The 18,579-nt window shown below is 29.5% G+C and overlaps 3 protein-coding genes across 5 annotated transcripts; 2 read left to right on the top strand and 1 right to left on the bottom strand.

Moving 5' to 3' along the window:
- The first annotated feature begins 183 nt into the window (after positions 1–183).
- On the top strand, positions 184–11,553 carry LOC130441153 (NFX1-type zinc finger-containing protein 1). 2 transcript variants are annotated; one of them, XM_056774712.1, is made up of 14 exons: positions 184–389; positions 463–736; positions 1,651–3,122; positions 4,271–4,504; positions 6,292–6,350; positions 6,788–7,025; positions 7,120–7,351; positions 7,440–7,586; positions 7,638–7,986; positions 9,078–9,369; positions 9,472–9,716; positions 9,946–10,264; positions 10,670–10,942; positions 11,049–11,553. In XM_056774712.1, exons 2-14 carry the CDS (start codon positions 706–708, stop codon positions 11,448–11,450), a joined length of 4,293 nt encoding a protein of 1,430 aa, XP_056630690.1. In that variant the 5' UTR covers positions 184–389; positions 463–705; the 3' UTR covers positions 11,451–11,553. The 2 variants fall into 2 exon arrangements, with proteins under 2 accessions (XP_056630690.1, XP_056630689.1); XM_056774711.1 differs by having other exon boundaries at positions 190–736.
- Positions 11,436–13,889, bottom strand: LOC130441161 (sorting nexin-21). Of its 2 annotated transcripts, XM_056774719.1 has the most exons (4): positions 13,525–13,889; positions 12,762–13,210; positions 12,345–12,697; positions 11,436–12,293 (listed from the first exon to the last, which is right to left on the bottom strand). In XM_056774719.1, the coding sequence occupies exons 1-3, from the start codon at positions 13,538–13,540 to the stop codon at positions 12,377–12,379; spliced, it is 786 nt and encodes a 261-aa protein (XP_056630697.1). In that variant the 5' UTR covers positions 13,541–13,889; the 3' UTR covers positions 11,436–12,293; positions 12,345–12,376. The 2 variants fall into 2 exon arrangements, with proteins under 2 accessions (XP_056630697.1, XP_056630696.1); XM_056774718.1 differs by having other exon boundaries at positions 11,436–12,697; positions 13,525–13,865.
- Positions 13,890–14,019: 130 nt separating this feature from the next.
- Positions 14,020–15,618, top strand: LOC130441159 (mitochondrial nicotinamide adenine dinucleotide transporter SLC25A51). Its single transcript, XM_056774717.1, has 3 exons — positions 14,020–14,146; positions 14,203–14,332; positions 14,451–15,618. Exons 2-3 carry the CDS (start codon positions 14,213–14,215, stop codon positions 15,168–15,170), a joined length of 840 nt encoding a protein of 279 aa, XP_056630695.1. The 5' UTR covers positions 14,020–14,146; positions 14,203–14,212; the 3' UTR covers positions 15,171–15,618.
- Positions 15,619–18,579: the final 2,961 nt, after the last annotated feature.

Genomic DNA, 18,579 nt, shown 5'->3' with positions numbered 1-18,579 from the left:
CTAAATTCTATTTACAACATATTATATGTGTATAACGATTTTCAGATTTTAATTTTATCAATAAATAGCAACATGTTTCGTTTAGATTATTAAAATTAATTATCGTTCAAAACTAATTTTGTTAATAGTATTATTTTTTAAATTTCCCGCGCAAGTGTAAGTCAATTTTCAAGTAACCTACATATCCACGGTATTGATCTGATCCTTAAACAAGGAAAAACTCCTTTCCTCACAAAACATACCCTGGGTATGTTTTGTGAGGCCTCTCTTTTGCAGCTTAATCTTTCCTTGTCTAAGCTTTGCGCCTATGAAGTTGTAGTGTTTATATTTCCCATCCAACCCCTCAGGTTACGTAAAACTTTCGTACGCAGTGGTCGATCTATCTATAGGTTTGTTCCAATTTCATTCTTTCAGACTCACTTTCGTTTAATTTCACGCTTATTCCAATTTTAAATTTTCAAGATCTCATGAGAACGGTGTAGTCTGGATCTGTGTACAAAAATAACCAATGAAACGTTTCATGACGAACCCAAATGTATGACATAACATGCTGTCACAGCATTGCTGTGTAAATCCCATATGTGCATGGTTAGTGATTACTTAAATCTTGTTGCAAGGTGAATTAGCTAAATAACTGAAGTTATTCTTAAGAAATTGTCAAGATAATTTGTAGTTCTACTCTATAATAAAAAGTGCTGGATCAAAATGCAAAGACGAACATCAAATGGCAACAAAGGTAATTATTTTATTAACTTTTTCTGCTACTCCCAATTTTTAGTGTCAGCTGCCATTAGTCGCAAATATATTTAGTTTTTGTATTTTTCAAGAGAACAGTAAAAGTTGTTTGAAGTTTCAAATATTATTGGCTACATTATTGTATACTTACCTACTTAATTAATTGTAGTACACTATCTAAGTATATGCTATTGTACACATGTCAACAAAAATAAGTAATACAGAGAATGTTTGGGTATATATATTTTTTTCTTTTATACATAATATTTTGTCACATTAAACATCCTGTATTTTCAGGAGACTATATAAGGTAATTGATATTTATTTAAGGTCAAAATAATTAGTATTTAGGTACCCACACAAGTATTATTTTATCTAGGAATGTAGATTGAACATTTCTTATTAAAAACAATATATATATATATATATATATATATATATATATATATATATATATATATATATATATATATATATATATAATACATTAATCAATTTGTGATTAATGAAACATCTAAATTGAAATTTGATCACAATGACATTGGCTGTGATAAGATTTATTACTGCTTACTGTTAAAACTTACACTCTTGAACAAATACAACAACAGCGTACCATAAAATGACTCAAATTACATTACTTTCAGTTTAAACTGCCCATATAGAAGTATAACATATATGATTGTTGATTACACCTAACTTAACCTTAAACTATTTAAATCAATTCAATTTGGATTAATAATATTAATTAATTAATCATGAGAATCTAAACTATGATCCGATATCAGCTCATTGTGGATCCTAATCCAGAAAGAGATTTTTAACGTACAAAATTTTGTACCTGTCACTAAATAAATGTGAAGGTATATGTGTTGAATTAATGCGAATTTTACAAAGTTATTTTTACTTTTTCTTTAGATAGAAATCAACATTCCAGATCAGGAAGGTTCAATGGAAGATCTGATTCACCAAGATCATCAAATGAAAATTCCAATAAGTTTGCGAGTGTGTCATATTTGAGAATATTATTATCGAATAATAGTGATCGTATTCTAAATATTCTCTCAAAAAATAAAGATGAATATTTTAAAGTGTTGAATGAAAATAATATGGGATGTTATGATTTGTTAGAAGTAATCACGAAAATAACTGTCAAAATATGCCAATCCTCATTTATAGCTAATAAATATCAAATTTTAAAAATAACCGTTGGTAAATCGTTCGTGGATGCTTGGAAAAAACAAATTTTAAATAAACCGAATTTGGAAATTCAATATATCGACGATATTTTAATAATTTTTGAAAACGCTTTAGATTTGATGCCTTCTTTATGTTGGTATCAAATATATATCTTTATAAAATTCTTAAACACCAAAAATATATGCAAGTCTTCGTCAAGTTTAATAAACAAATTGAATAAATTGAATGGAAAAGTTGGTTCTTTCAAAAATAGATTTTCTAAATCGACCAATAAAAATGCGTTAGCTCCAGAAGAAGATTTCCATTCAATAACTATTTTTCCCTCAATTAAAGAACTAGTTACAAGAGAAATGAATTTCATCAGATCGAACGTAATTAGAGGATCCTACGAAAGCGTCTCCCATTATCTAGACGTTTTATTTAGATTACAAAGGGAGGATTTTTTAAATCCGATCAGAGAAGATATTTGCGATCACATCAACGGTGTCGATAGACATTTATTCAACATTAAGATTTACAACGAAGTATTGTTTTTGGGGGAATCTTGTAATAAACACGATATATGCTACGAATTACAAATAACATTAAATAAAAAGTTGACAGAACGATTAAATAATGAAACGAAAAATAAATTTATGACTGGTAGTTTATTACTATTTACGGATGATAACTTCAAAACGGTTCTTAAAGGATTAGTAGTAAATTCCGATGCCATAGGTAGAGGAAAACTAATCGTCTCATTTGAAGAAAATTTTCCGAAATTAAAACATGCTTACAAAATGATTGAATGCGTCGTATTCTTCGATCCGTATTATCACGTCCTTAAAGTATTACAAATGATGGAAACCGACGAATTACCTATGGGTAAATATATCGTTTATGTAGAAACTACATCGACGAAACGCCCCGCTTATTTACCGTTAACTACACCACAACCAAAAGTGAAACTGAATCAATCCCAGGAAATGGCATACAAGGCCGCTTTTTCTAAGGAATTTGTTATTATTCAAGGACCGCCTGGTACCGGAAAAACTTTTTTGGGTTTAACTATAACGAAGGATCTTTTAATGTATAGTCAGGGACCAATCTTAATAGTTTGTTATACCAATCACGCTTTGGATCAATTTTTGGAAGGACTTTTAACTGACGAAATAAATCTGGTGCGCCTTGGATCACAATCTAAAAACGAGGTAAGGGCATACTAATGATTCTTATTTATTTTCTTAATGATGATGTTCATTCATATTAGATTTGTACAGAATACGCTTCCTTTGTTTTTTTTCAGAGTATATTCAGTTTGTTGTTTAAAAGTGAACAATTGATTTGTCATATAATATTCCTTATTGTTTTGGGATTAAGAATAAAGCGAACCACACTTCAAGAACTTTTCGAATTACGTCTCTGATACATTATATTTTTTACAGAATCCGTAGTTTTGGTCTTCCGACCAAGTAAATTTTTTTCTCTAGCTTCAAATCACTTCAGAAAGAATGAAGTTGGCCTGCAATGAAAAGATTATTGCTTTTCACAAATTACTGTTTATTATTAACCTAAATTAACCTAACCCCCCTCGTCTTTTCTGGAGTTTGAACAGGGCCTGTGTGAAGTTCAGGACGCCATCTATGTTGCCGGTTTACATCTAAAAGCTTACTTTTTGGATATGAACCTTAGATCAAATCTTTTTTTTTGGTACGGAGCCCGTCCGAGATATGTCGCTAGGATCGAACTTTGTCGTAAAATTTTTATACAGAGTGGCAGATCTATCGAATATATTATCTTTGGGATTGACTTTGGTTTTTCAAAGTTTTCTTGTCGTTTTTCAGAGTGAGTTGAATTCTTTTCGTCTGTCAATTCTTTTAACCAATTGTTATATTTTCTTTTTCAACTGTTAAGCGAGTCTATTAGATATTTTTTAATCATTAAAGTTTCTAGATGATTCTTATTCTCATAAATTTTTCCATTTTCTGACATTTTACATTAACTACAAACTTGAATATTTATGTATTCGACTTTTTCAATTGAAGAAAAACGCAGAGACATTATTCCAATAAATTAGTCAATGTTTTATCCAATCAGATGTTCAGTTTTCTATGAAACTAATCAATTTTAAAATGCTAATGTAACATTACGCATCCGTGCCTGTTACTCAAACATCATCGTTCTAATCTACAGATCAACCAAACTTTTTAGGTATCGTCAGAAACAAGTGATCAATAATAAAATATTCGGAAATCTTCTTTTGATCAATCTTATTTAAAATACATCTTATCTATATAATTTCCAATATATCAAAGTGTAATGAATGTAGGGAAAAAGTTTATATTTTCGTTTTTAATAGAAACTTCAACAACATACACTCAGAAGAATGAAACAGAAATTTCGTACAGGACAAATGATTAAAACTAAAACACAAAATATTGAAAACTTTGCAGCCAACATAAAAAAACTCGATGTACCATTAACAATATTACGAAATCGCGATGGTATAGTCGGTTTAAAATATTTACAAACAGTCCTAGGACAAGCCTTCACTGAAGAATATCTATTCGTATGGCTCCTCCAAGACACCACGGTGAGTTACAATATTTGAGCAAAAACGTTTTCAACATAATTTGCATTAATATAATCTTGAAATCAATCTCCTATAGTTTAAACAAGAATAAGTATTTTTGAATATATTGTATCTTTTTGCATTGTAAATAAACAGAAATCAGTTGTGAGATGTCGCAATGTGAAAGTGTCACATTATTTTATTTATTTATTTATTCATAACCAGTAAAAAATTACAAGCATTTACAATACTTTCTAATTCTTACAGAGGTAAACAATACCTGTACGTAGGAACTAGTGCCTTACTAAAAATAAAATAATACAACAGATAGTACACACGCTTTTTAATAAGAAATGTGTCATCCCAACTCCAGTATAATAAAATTAGTATACAATAATTAACATTAATAAAATATAGTAATTATTTGGTTTAAACATTTTTTACAATCAAAAGTTTCAATTTACTTTTTAAGTACTTATATATGTTGTAATTTCCCTTTTTCTCCTCAAGTTCATTTGGTAATTCATTAAATAATTTTATTGCCACAATATAACTATTTCTATCACTAACAGTTTTAAACATTTTTGGTAGTAGAATACTTTTATTTCTAGTTTTACTTGTTGATGACTCATATTTATTATTTAGTTCTTTATAATAATGTACAACAGCTTCCAAGCAAAATAATTGCTCCATATTTATCAGATAAGCGCTATTAGTAAAATTGTATTTGTTAATAATTGTATTTATTAAAACACGTTTACCAAAGCTGCCTATTAGAATCGTCTTTTTTGAAGTACATAACACTGGCCTCAACCCCCCATGCCTGTTGAGCCAATTAATAGTAACTAATAGACCATGGGCACTATCTCTTGTTCCATAACTATATAATTTATCTAGTAATATTTTATGATTGACAGTGTCAAATGCTTTAGCTAAATCAAGAAAAGTAACTATAATTGGTTTACTTTTGTTTAAAAATTTATATAATATCACATCAGTAATATATGCTAGTGCATCTTTGGTTCCCGACCCTTTGATAAAACCAAACCGTTTTTTGGACAAAATATTATGTTTTTTTTTTTTTAAATTAAATAATCTATCGTACACAATTTTTCGAGTATTTTTGCAACATTTGAAATTAATGATGTAGGTCTATAATTTTCTACTTTACTTTTATTTTTGGGTTTAAATATCGGAACAACTTCGGCTTTCTTTAAAGAATCTGGCCCCAAATGGATAATTCAATACATTGATTGAAAACGTATGCTAGGGGTTCGGCAATGTATTCAAAAATTGTTTTTAATATTCTAGAACGTATACCTACCATCAATTCCTCCTGCTTTGTCTTTTAGTTTATCTATTACAGTTTTAACTTCATCCTTATTAGTTGGATGTATAAAAATACTTTTTGATTCAAATTTGGCATTATGACCACATGATTATATGCATTTCTTATCTTGTTAGTTAATTTCTCACCAATTTCACAAAAATAGCTATTGAAATATTTCGCCACGTCATTTAAATTATCAATTTTATTTTCAGTATCAGATATAATGTAGTCAATTTTTTCATTTTTCTTATACTTCTCACCCATTTTTAGATTAATAATACTCCATAATTTTTTATTATTATGACATTATTATTTTTTTTAACATATTAGAAATTCCTTATTTTTTTAAACATAATTTAAGTAACTGCATCTTCTGGTGTAAATATTAGAAGATACATTCAGTAGAGAATAAATGGAATTTTTGTTTTTAAATTACAACTTGGCGATAAAAGTAATACAATAAATTCTTCTTCTATAGAAATATATTGATGACTCGGAAGCAAAACGGTTGACAGAAGTTTATTGGAATTATATGGAGTAAGTCTTATATTTTGCATTTTTCTAATAACTTTTAAAACAAATACATTAATGTGTTTTTGATGTTTTTCCGTAATTTTTTTGCTTAGGACAACTTCCACATCATTTAATAAACCATTTCGTCACAGGCCTACCGCGTTCTTTTCTACCACCGGGATCCCACTGTATTCTATTTACATCAATTATTTTTTCATCAATCTTAGTATTTCTGTTTCCTCTATTATTGATCATAACTTTTTCATTTCAATAGTTTCATACTAGCCAACTTTAATGTTACTTTCCAAATTTCATTATCTAGTTTTGTTTTCTGTAACTGTCTCGTTTAACATAGATCTTCTTTTGGTTATGAGGACTAATATCGTTTGGCCACCCGTAGGCCTTAAATTCCGTTTATGAGTTTTCCTCGTTATGTAGCGAGTCGCCTTAATTTGTTTTAGAAATACCACAAATGTACGAGATTACACAGTTTTACTTTTGGACATGGAAAAATGGTTGAGTGATATTTCAACATCGAAATCCACGGTACAATTGGAAATTGATTCGTTAAATGCAGAGTTTGTAGGTGGTCATATAACAAAAGAAAAATACACGCATTATATGTCGTTGTATGAACGTGAAATGAAATGTTTGGAAAAAGATTTTGATTACATTTTCGAAAAAGTAATTTTTTTAACAGTGAGTAATATTTATAATTAAATTCCTATTTTGTCGTGGAAAATAAAGTTTTTGTGGGCAAATCCCGAAAAATATTCATTCAGCTCATTTTTAGAATCATTTAGATAAAAAATATAAACGAGCTACGATTCAAAAATTGAATGATCCATATAAATTATCAACTGAAGCTAGATGGGAATTGTATCAATTATGGCTAGATGAAGCGCAAGAAATGTTGGAAGTTGAAAAAAAGAAACTACTAGTTCAATATCGATCGGCATATTATGAGTTCAATATGTTAAAGGAAGATGTTGATGTGGCAACTTTAAAAAAAATGGATATAATAGGCGAGTACAATATTTGGAATTTGGAATAAATTTAGTTTCCATTTCAATATCTGAAGACGGTGATATGTTAAAACAGTATTAATTTCAGGAATGACTACATCATGTGCTGCAAGAATGCATTCAACGTTACAAAGAGTAGAATGTCCTATTGTTATTGTAGAAGAAGCAGCAGAAGTTTTGGAAGCGCATATAGTTACAGCGTTGTCAAAAAATTGTCAACATTTAATCTTATTAGGTAAAAAATTGCAACATTGTTATTGTTTTGTATATTGTTTGAATGTTTTAGGAGATCATCAACAGCTCAAACCGGGTACGTCCGATTATGTCATTGGTAACCAATTTAATTTAGGCACAAGTCTATTTGAACGAATGGTCGAAAATAACATTCAATGTCATACATTGAGTGTTCAGCATAGAATGAGACCGGAAATCGCCAGTTTAATCACTCCAGTGATTTATCCAAATTTAAAGAATAGTGTTTCTGTTTGTAATTATCCAGAAGTGCGAGGGATGAAAAAATCATTATTTTTTATACATCACAAGAATCCAGAAAAAGAGTTCGGCGATGCAAGCAAATTTAATCGTTTTGAGGCTGAATATCTTGTTAAATTAGCAAATTACCTACTCAAAACGGGGTTAGTACCTACCCGTATTATATTTTGTATAAACAATGTATTTGTTGATTTCGAGCTCGTCCAAAATCTTATTAATCTTAACAATCAATAAAATTTATTTGTTTGTCAATGTTTAATAACGAATCTATATCTTGGGTAAGTACCTACTCTCAAATGAATGTGAAATATTTTTTTCCTACGGCCACACTCATTTTTACTCAACAAAGTAGCTTATTTCACACATGTACTAAAAAATAATAAAACATTCCTGTGTTAGAACGTTTCTTTTTCTTATATATGGTCTCGAACGATAGAGGGAATACGCGAATACAATATGAATCTGGCTGGGTGCTGAAAGACAATAGGCCAAATTTAAGAAGTAAACAGTATGATTTATTGGGGTTATATTAGTGTTTACAATAAAAATTGAAAGTTTGTTGTGATTTGTGTTGAAATACATACTAGTATCCGCAAGATAATTTAAACTTTAAAATTAAGTGTTATTACTATTACTTGGTAATGTATAAAGTAGTTGAATGAAAATTTATTCTCCATAGTTAAGGAAAATATACTTCGTGACTGTCTTGATTTTACTAACATGTAAGTTAAAAGTTTAAAAATTATATTAAGTAGGCTGTAGTATTAATGGTCAAATACACAAGCAATCATTTTGTAAAATTTTAAGTATTGTACTGGCAAAAAATGAATTTTTCAACTTTCTAGCACACGTGTTTATATATTTTTCAACACATGTGTGATATTGTTTGACTTTTTTATTTAAAAAATACTTTTTTTTGAAAAATTTTTTACGTGGTCGAAGGGAAATAATAGAAAAATAATATACTAATTCTCATTATGTTTGTATCACTATTTTTCCTGAACAAGAAAACGACGAGGAACTGCCTAGAATTAGACAGTTCCTCGTATCTAGGCCCTAGATAACGTTGCGATATTTATCTAACAATTTTTTCCATGCCTCCAGACGAAGTATTGACTTCGTATCTCGAAATAAAATGTAACGTGATAGATTTGCTCGACGACGCAGACAATAGCACGTTTTGAAAAACCCTGTATGTTGAAATTTTAGTTGAATATTTTTTTTACGTGTGCAGGTATAAATCGGAGGAGATAACAATTTTGGCAGCTTATGCAGGCCAAGTGGTTACCATAAACCAGGAAGCGGCTAAGATTAAAAATAAAGATTTGAAAAAGGTTGATGTTACAACAGTCGATAATTTCCAAGGTGAAGAAAACAGAATAATTCTACTGTCTCTTGTAAGGAATAATGATGAAGAATCTGTTGGATTTTTGAAAATTGAAAACAGGATTTGCGTAGCATTGTCGAGGGCCAAAGAAGGATTTTATATAATGGGAAATATGAGGATGTTGTCAAATGTCAGTAAAGTAAGTATAATAATAATTTTTGACGTTAACTGGGAGACAACAAGAAGTGATATTATTCGGAGAATTTTATTTTTAAAATTTTTTTCAATTATTTTGTTGCAGATCTGGAAAGATATTAGAAAAACTTTGAAAACCATTGAAGCTATAGGACGGTCCCTACCACTATTTTGTCAAAATCATGGAACTGTGACTGAAATAGAAAAAATTGAAGATTTTGAAAATGTTTCTGAAGGGGGATGTAATAAGGATTGTTTTTTCAAGTTGAGTTGTTCTCATGAATGCAAACGAAAATGTCACATAGATGATTTAGATCATAAAGAGTATAAATGCAAGGAACTGTGCCTCAGGTGAGTAGCACTAGTCAAAGAGAAGGGTTAGAATTGAATAAACACTTGTTTATTTGTATGCATTACAAAATAATGTGGAATATATGAAAAAAATAACCTGCAACACACATTCACACTTCTAGTAGTAGTAGTAGTACTACTTTTGAATACGTCATAAATAGAGCAAAATTTTTTTTTAATCACTTGTTTAAGATGTATATTGTAACTTTTTTTTCTTTTGACATTATAGAAAGATATGCGATTTTTCATCACACGATTTGTGCAAAAAGTATTGCTTCGAAGATTGCGGTGTATGCCAAATCACAGTCACAGTTACTCTAAACTGTGGGCATAATCAAAAAGTTCCCTGTTACAAAAGAAAAAGTCTCGAAAAAGTTGAATGTTCATTTGAGAATACCATAACTTTAGCTTGCAGCCATGAGTATATTGAAATTTGTCATAAACAAGGTCAATTGAAGCAATGCAATGAATTGTGCAATAAAATTTTAAAGTGCGGTCATAAGTGTGCACAAATATGCCATTATGGTAGAGATACTGAACATATTGATGTAAGTATACATATATATTTTATAGTTTAACTTTATAGCTTTAGCAGTACTATTTGTCAACAAAATCACTACCTTCTTTAGTATCTTAGGAATGGCTAATGTTTCGTTTACCAGTTATAGAGATTTGTAATGATTTCTATTGCCCTAGTTGGGCACGTTCTCATAGCTCCACAAAAACGTCTCTTAATAAGGGTAAACTGTATATAAAATAAGTATTGAAATTAATTTAGGGTGAAAGAGTGACTTTGACATTGGGGCAACTCCTACAGGTTGATAACAAAACTCAACTAAATAGTCTTGTGACCAGAAAAATAAATTTCCCATTCTATAATTATTTGAATGTCTACTTTTATAAAGAAATATCTACTTTTTTAAAAATATATTTAAATGGAAAATTATTTTCAGTATAAATGTTCGATAATGTGCCAGAAAAATAATTTGTATTGTACAAAATTCGGAAAAAAACATTTTTCGCTATTGGCTTGTTATCAACAACCGATTTTGTGCAATAATAAATCAACAAAAGTTCGTAAAGAGTGTGGTCACTCTTACAATAATATCCCGTGTCACAAAGATGTGGATAATATGGAATGTACGAAGAGTTGTAAAAAGAATCTGCCATGCGGCCATCTTTGTAGAAATGAATGCTATGAAATTTGCGGACCTTACAAATTTGAGGTAAATTTCTATTCTTTAAATAATTTACAAAATTCAGATCTCTAAACTCACATTGTAAATTTTTTTTTTAATTTTTCAAAAAACTCCACCAAATGTTTATTTGTAGATGCTTCAACAAGCAGAATGCGGTCATTGGTTGAATAGTATATGCGGTAATACACCATCAGTGATGGAATGTACAAATCCGTGCGTTAAAACTCTTAGATGCGGACATAGATGCCCGAAAAAATGTAACCAAAGATGCCCAACTGAAGAATGTCCTTCACTTTGTTTTAAGAAACTAGACTGTGGCCATACTTGTATTGCCGCTTGCAGTCAACCCTGCGCTTGTCAATTAAAACAAATCCCTCAATGTTTACATTTGATTAAGATGAAATGTTCCGAAGAACCTACCAAAAAGGACTGTAAAATATGTAAGGATCGGAATGTTGATTTTCATGATATTTTATTTTATGGTTTTACATTTTACAGAATCTTAAGCCAAATACTCGCGTTTTTTAGAAAATAATGTATTTATTTCTCAACTCGCTAAGGTTACAAAAAATATATTCTTTTATACAACATCTCTGTTATTATACTAAACTACTAAATAAAGCCACTGATAAAATACGTATTAATTTTTTATTTAGGAAGTATTACCTTTCTCAAATAGGAATAATTCTGTCCAAATGTTTAATGCTGGATTCTCTTAGCATTCATGATGGAGATCGGGGAAAACATAATTTAAACATGATCAATTACTTAAAACTACTACTAACAGAAATAATTTACATAAAAAAATCACCTAGCACATAATTATCTTCAATATACAAATTCAGTCGGTATGTGATGTAAGGCTGTTTCTCATTTCTCACTTATACAGTATAGACTTCTTTTCACATTTATACTCGATTCACCTTTTATTTCATTTTAATTCTGTCAAGAGCACCACAATGAGACAGTGTACCTATAACTGACACTTTTTTGTTTGATCCTCAAAATTAAATTAGAAATATCATCCCCTTCATGTATTTATGATTAGGTTGATATTAGGTTTCTAACAAAATTTTGCTACAGTAAGCACTGTTAAATCTAGACACTTTTAACGACCAAACTATTCTAGTGAAACTTGTTCCAAATTGGTATTTTCTCCCATATATGTTTTTTAAAAAAAGTATCATACTATCATACATGCTGTAAGGATGCATTTCCGTCCCATAAAGAAAAATGAGCACTGGATTTAAAGCTGCGAATGATCGCTTAACACTTGTACTGTGTAGTAACACAAGCAGACATTTCAAATTGAAACCACTACTATTTTACTACTCCAAAACCCCAAGATAGATGAAAGGCACAACTAAATCAACTTTACCTAAAAATGAAAGATATTTAGTTTTTTTGTGTCTGCCATTGTGTCTCTTACCTTAATTGAAAAATATAGTTTCACTTTTAATTCTAAATACCAAATATCTTTTCCTCTACAGTTTTAACGGCATCTATAAGCGACTTCTCTTCCATTTTAACACCTTGTTTCTGTAAACTACATAATGTTTTTTGTAACTCTTCTGGATTCCTACCATTTTGACACCACAATTTGACACATGTTCGGAATAATGGTACATATAGTTGTAAGAGATCACCGTCACTGACTCCTTCAAATCTGTGAAGAGCTAAATCAGCCCATTTTAGCACATCTGGAAATTCAGGAAGAGATGCTCCACAAGCTATTAATCGAACTAATGCTAAAAGCACCACCGGAGATCTATCAGTAAATACCTGTCAAAATAATGTGAAAAAAAAAATAAATATGTTAAGAACTTAAATTCCTAGAAAAACATACCTTGTTTAATAATTTCAAACTATCTTCTAAAATTGGATAAGCCAATGAATATTTCATATCATGCAGTAGAGATTTCACTGTTTGAAGTTCTGCATCTTGAAGAAAGGCTATTAAGGCTAATGAGTTTTTTAATTGATTATTACTGGTGATATGTTTTAAAAGAGATTCAAATCCTGTACTTCGAGCAGATATTAGTTCACTGCTAAAATTCCCAGTAAGCGCTTTTTTGGGAAACACAATATTATTCATAAGATGTGGATACTCTTTTTTAAGAGATGTATATAAATCTAAAAAGTTGGTATATCGTCTTTCGATCATTGAAGGACTTGTATCATCATTATCAGATATAAACCGAACTTGCAATGTATATATAACATATTTTCTCTCCTCCTGTACTTCAGCTATTTTTGTTGATATTATTTCAAAAGTAAGTCCTTGTTTATCATTACCTAAAAATATATTTACTACAATAATCATATTTATCCAGAAGTTACTTAAAATAAATCGATATTATGAATACCCATACCTTAAAATTAGAGAATTTCTTGCATAACTTCAAAAAATAAAAATATAAAAAGCACATTTTAATGGTAACCAAATAATTTTTACCTTATGGCAATGGGCAGTACCTGTCATGAATTTTTAGCTAATAATCAATTCTTATTGAATAATTACAGAAACACAAATAAATGCCTTAGTACCCATTAAAAAATAGCCATTCTCTTTATTATAAGAAAAACACCCCAATTATGTATTAACTTACTCATAATCTGCGTCATTGTTATACTTTTTCATAGTTGTTTGCCAGCATAGCAAGAAGTTTTAAAATGTTTAGTTCATTTTTTTAAATACTGATAATATCCAATTACAAGTTAATTTTTAACCAATGAATTACAAGTTAACTTGATGTTATAAAAAATGACTGGTCAATTATTGACCGTACCATAGATTAATTGAGAGGATACATATATAGGTTCCGCATCAAAGAAGAAACTAGGCGAATAATATTCAAAATTGTAGGACTATCCTATTGATAAGTTTTTGATGGAATACGAAGTTTTAATTCCATATATATGATATTTGAAGTTTTATACAACATCATTTGACAGTAGAATACTGAAGTGGAGTGACGGTTGTTTCTCTTTAGTCGATTTTTATCATTATGAAGCTATTGCCATCGGAAAATGTGAATTTACATATATTTTTAATGATAAGCTTGATAATTTTAGGCAAATGTTTTCGTTATGATCAATGGGTTACTTATAATCACGGTCGTTAAAATTTACATTTTGTCTATGATTCTATAGTGTTAAAGTCTCTGTCATTAGTGTCATGCATTTACATAAAGTTTGGTTAACAAATCAATGCTGGAAATCAGAGTTGTGGTAAAGTTAGTTTTATTTACTCAATTCATGAATTATGTAATCTAAGCAAATTTTAGAGTGCGAATTATGAGCGAGGGTGTCCTCTCTGATTACATAATTGATTGGAGAGAGTTTTTTTGCGGCTGGGGAGCCGCAATCATAAATGTTACCCTTACTTATCCTATCAATAAGTTGATTTTTAGACAGGTAAAAGTCTATATCATTTATCAACATAGTATTAAATTTGTCTTCGACCCCTAAATTATTACTTTTTTTTAATTAGTAAATCATTATTATATAATTGATTTCTAGTTTATATTTGTAGATACTTCATGGGACACAAATTATACCAGCATTTCTTCAGCTTAAAAATGAAGGTTTTTATTATTTGTACCGAGGAATACTGCCCCCAATGTGTCAAAAAACATTGTCCATGTCACTGATGTTTGGTATATATGAGGAAGTCAGGAGACCGTTGGTACAACTTGGTTTTAATCCTTACACTGCAAAAACGATAGGGGCACTAACTTCAGGCACAACAGAGGCTATTTTAATGCCTTTTGAGAGAGTACAAACTATTTTAGCAGATTCAAAACATCATATAGAATATAAAAACACAATACATGTATTCAAAGAACTTAAAAAATATGGAATTAGGGAATATTATCGCGGTTTGGTACCAATTTTGTTAAGGAATGGACCTTCCAATGTAGGTTTTTTTATAATTAGAGAGGAATTTCAAAGTAGGTTTCCAAAATATGAAAATCACTTATTGAGGACTTCTTGTGAATTTATATGTGGAGCTATGATTGGGGTAGTGCTTTCGACTGTGTTCTATCCATTGAATGTTCTTAAAATTCATATGCAAACTAAAGTAGGTGGAAAATTTGATAATCCTTTTAAAGTATTAGTTGAAATTTACAAAGAAAGAGGAGGAAAAATTAGGTACCTTTATTATGGTGTTCAAATGAATTATACAAGAGCCTTTATTAGTTGGGGAATCATGAATACTGCATACGAACATATAAAAAATTTTGTTTATTAAGCGTAGGTTCTATATTAATACTGCTGTGATAAAAGTAGCGCAGTGTCTGCTAATTTCATTTAATTTAAATACTTTTTTAAATCAATAGATATCCAATATATTACTTTTTACTGTGTCTTGAAAATCGGAATTATTATTTTATTTATATCGCTGTGTGTTTGTCTCACTTTAGTTTTAATTGAAATTAGTATAGATAGTATCATCGAAATAATTTGATTTGTACTGAAACACATGAAGTATGTTTTATCTTAATCTTATTGTATTTTTATAGAGATAAGTCTTAAAAAGTACATACAATTATTGTATTGACATTCTAAAATCTTTATTTTTCATTTATTAGAAAATCCTAAACCCATAAGTGTAACATCAAGTGGTACCATAAAAAAACAAATTATGGATTCCTGTTTGTTAAATTATTTGTTTTTAATAAAGTAATTATATTAAAAAAAGTCTAGTTTTTGTTTGTTTTATTTTTTATTGATTTATTTACGAATATTAGTGAGAAATGACAAATAGAATGAAGTTGTCAATGAAAGCCTACTTTCACAAAAACATAATTTTTAAAATTGGTGCACATATAATTCTCATGGGAAATGTGTTACATCCTAGTGGTGAAAAACTGAAATTTATTTCAAGGTCCAAGATATTTTATCTCGATTTACTACGTTAATAATTTTTGAAATATGTAAATTGTTAAAAGACTAGTAGATATAATAAATCTGTGGCGTCGGGGAAAAAGAAGATAAGTCCATTTTTACAGGATAGGTTTTAATTTCGCTTCATTTATGAAAAATCTTCATTGGTCAAAAGAGATAAGCTAGATCGACGAAAATCGAGAATCCCATGTTCATAATGAGTTATCTTTGAATACCCCCTAAAGAATTAGAAGTAAACTTATCGTGGATCTTAAAATGGAACACGACACTGGTTCGCTAATAAACATAACCTTAAAAGTGCATAACGATTTCGAATTATTTTTAATGTATTATATACTTTACTGTATGAAATGTGTATTGAAATATATACAAAGCGATATTTGATTCGACGTTGATTGGTTTTTGAATTTGAATATAAATATCTACAGTTACTTTACTACAACATATTTTAAAATGAACGAAATAGATTTACACGAATTTTTTTACCATAGATAAATGAATTGGGATTATATGATCAACTTCAATTTGAACAGACCTTTAACAAAACATTCAATAAGTAGATCTGATTGTCGAATAACTAGTTCTTGTCAAATTTTCCAATGGGAAACACTCATGGGCACGTGCGAATTCCATTAGCGAAGTTATTTTTCAGGTTATCTGTATCTACAAACCACACTATAAAAGTGAGGTTATGTTTTTTGACGTTCAGCAACGATCAGCGCGTAAAAATATCAGTTTCTTAAAATTTAAACTATCTTTGACATTTATTAACGTCTAGAACACGTCACGCTCGAGCTCATTCTATGAACTACTTAAATGATACCGGCTATAACACAATAAGTCAACATCTCATTTTGTCCGAAATATTTTCGTTTGTTTACACTTACATATCCCATTCTTTTCCTCTTAAAAGACAAAACAGAGATACTTGTGCAAAAAGTGCCAAACTGAAAATGAAACTAAACCATCTATGACTATGATGTGGATCATGCTTACTACTTTATGTGGCACGAAGCTGTAACTGACATAAGAGCAAATCAAATCGAATAATGTTTATACCAGTTTTTCAACTGCCTTCCCCATAATGCTTTAGAACGGGTAAGAAATAAACATTGTTCGAACATTTGTGTGAAACATGAATTAAGTTTTTTATATAAGAAAAAAACACATTATTTATTAAATTTGACGAAAAACAAAATTTTTTTCAAATATATTAAAAAGTTTGAAGATAGATGTATTTAAAACGTTTGCACTCAATGTACATTGCCAACCACTTTTGATTTTCTGATTAAGCTCTGTTTATGCGATTAGGTTTGTGTAAGTATCGCTCCAATACACGCATGTATTTTTCTTTAGAGGAAGGTGATCCCACGGGAAAACTCTTTAATTTAACGGTTTATAACTTGGAATTAAATTGAAGGGGTTTGATGTTATAGGGATGAGGCGTCACGCGAGAATCGTGTTTATGCTAAGTATGTATCAGTAGCGTAACAATAAATTAAAGTAGACGACGTTTCGAATAATGTAAAACAACGTAGGAATAATATTTGATTGTCCGAAAATGATAATTACATCCATAAGATGGGCAAAAGATGAAGCGGCAACAATAATAATAATAATAATAATATAAATCTTTAACTACTAATAGAAATAGGTATATTTTATATGATGAGGAATCAAGCCAGATGCAATATTATGATTGCTCATAATTAGTAGGGATGAACACAGGTACACTTTACTATATAGCTATAAGTAATTTTCCATTATAATATCTATCTCCGCCACTGGTCTTCAATATTCATCAAGGTTTTATTTTTCATTACATTGCCGAAAATCAACCCTACCGGAAAAAACAAAACCAAGAATTTTATAGTCTTCAATTCGATGACCTCAACCATTTTTTAAAAATCGCTTAGGGTAGTAAAAGACTGAGAGAAGTAGTCGAAATTTTGAAAGAAGTAAAGAAGTGATTCCTTAAATTGGTAGTGTTACCAACCACATAACTTAATGTTTTTTTTTTACATTTTCTACAAACTGAGGTGTCTCCAGTTCCAGATTTATTGAAGTGATGCCAAAGTAACCTTCTTCCTCTATTTTCTTCCATATTCCTAAAAAAAGCATAATTCAGACAAAAATTGCTGCATCTGCACCTCATTCACATTATTTTTATTACCGACTGCAAGAATAAACTTTGAACTAGCCGCCCTCAAAAAATTTGACAGCACTATAATATACAGATCTCTGTATAATCAAAGATTATAGTAATTGTAATTAACTTGTTAAAAAAATAGGTGACTTACAAAAATTTTAAGTAAAATGTTTTACAACTAAACAATAGAAATATTTCTTATTATTCATTTCTCAGAGAGAGAGAGGATTTTATTCTTAATAGGTAAGTTTCTGTAAAGAAGAAAAAAAAGAAGTTGACGATGTCAAATTTTGGATCCAGTATACCTACAGAACAGAGTATTGGGTTACAAGCTACAGGACTAAAAAAAAGTACAAAAATGTGAAAATTATGAAAAAGAATCAATCTTCGATAAATTGATTATTTTCGATTAATCGATATTTTTCGATTAATCGATTATTTTACCCACCCCTACTTACCAGAAGAGGTAATATTTTATTGAAATTTCACAATTTATAATATAAAAAAAAAATAAATCCACCAAAATATTCTAAAATTCCTATCATACGTCTCGTACTGCTGTTTTGTTTTCGCATACTGTTGTGTTTCGATCTTGATGTTGGAG

The sequence above is a fragment of the Diorhabda sublineata genome, chromosome 3 (assembly GCF_026230105.1).
Source record: "Diorhabda sublineata isolate icDioSubl1.1 chromosome 3, icDioSubl1.1, whole genome shotgun sequence".
NCBI classification, from domain to species: domain Eukaryota; kingdom Metazoa; phylum Arthropoda; class Insecta; order Coleoptera; family Chrysomelidae; genus Diorhabda; species Diorhabda sublineata.
Note: the sequence above shows the minus strand (reverse complement) of the source record. Positions and strands in the feature narration are given on the sequence as shown.

Coding starts and splice junctions, on each gene's coding strand:
- LOC130441153 (XM_056774712.1), top strand. CDS start 706: ATGCAAAGACGAACATCAAATGGCAACAAAG. Junction 7,587..7,637: donor TCAACATTTAATCTTATTAG/GTAAAAAATTGC, acceptor TGAATGTTTTAG/GAGATCATCAACAGCTCAAA. Junction 10,265..10,669: donor GAGATACTGAACATATTGAT/GTAAGTATACAT, acceptor AATTATTTTCAG/TATAAATGTTCGATAATGTG.
- LOC130441159 (XM_056774717.1), top strand. CDS start 14,213: ATGAGCGAGGGTGTCCTCTCTGATTACATAATTGATTGGAGAGAGTTT. Junction 14,333..14,450: donor ATAAGTTGATTTTTAGACAG/GTAAAAGTCTAT, acceptor TTATATTTGTAG/ATACTTCATGGGACACAAAT.
- LOC130441161 (XM_056774719.1), bottom strand. Junction 12,698..12,761: donor GTTTGAAATTATTAAACAAG/GTATGTTTTTCT, acceptor TTATTTTGACAG/GTATTTACTGATAGATCTCC.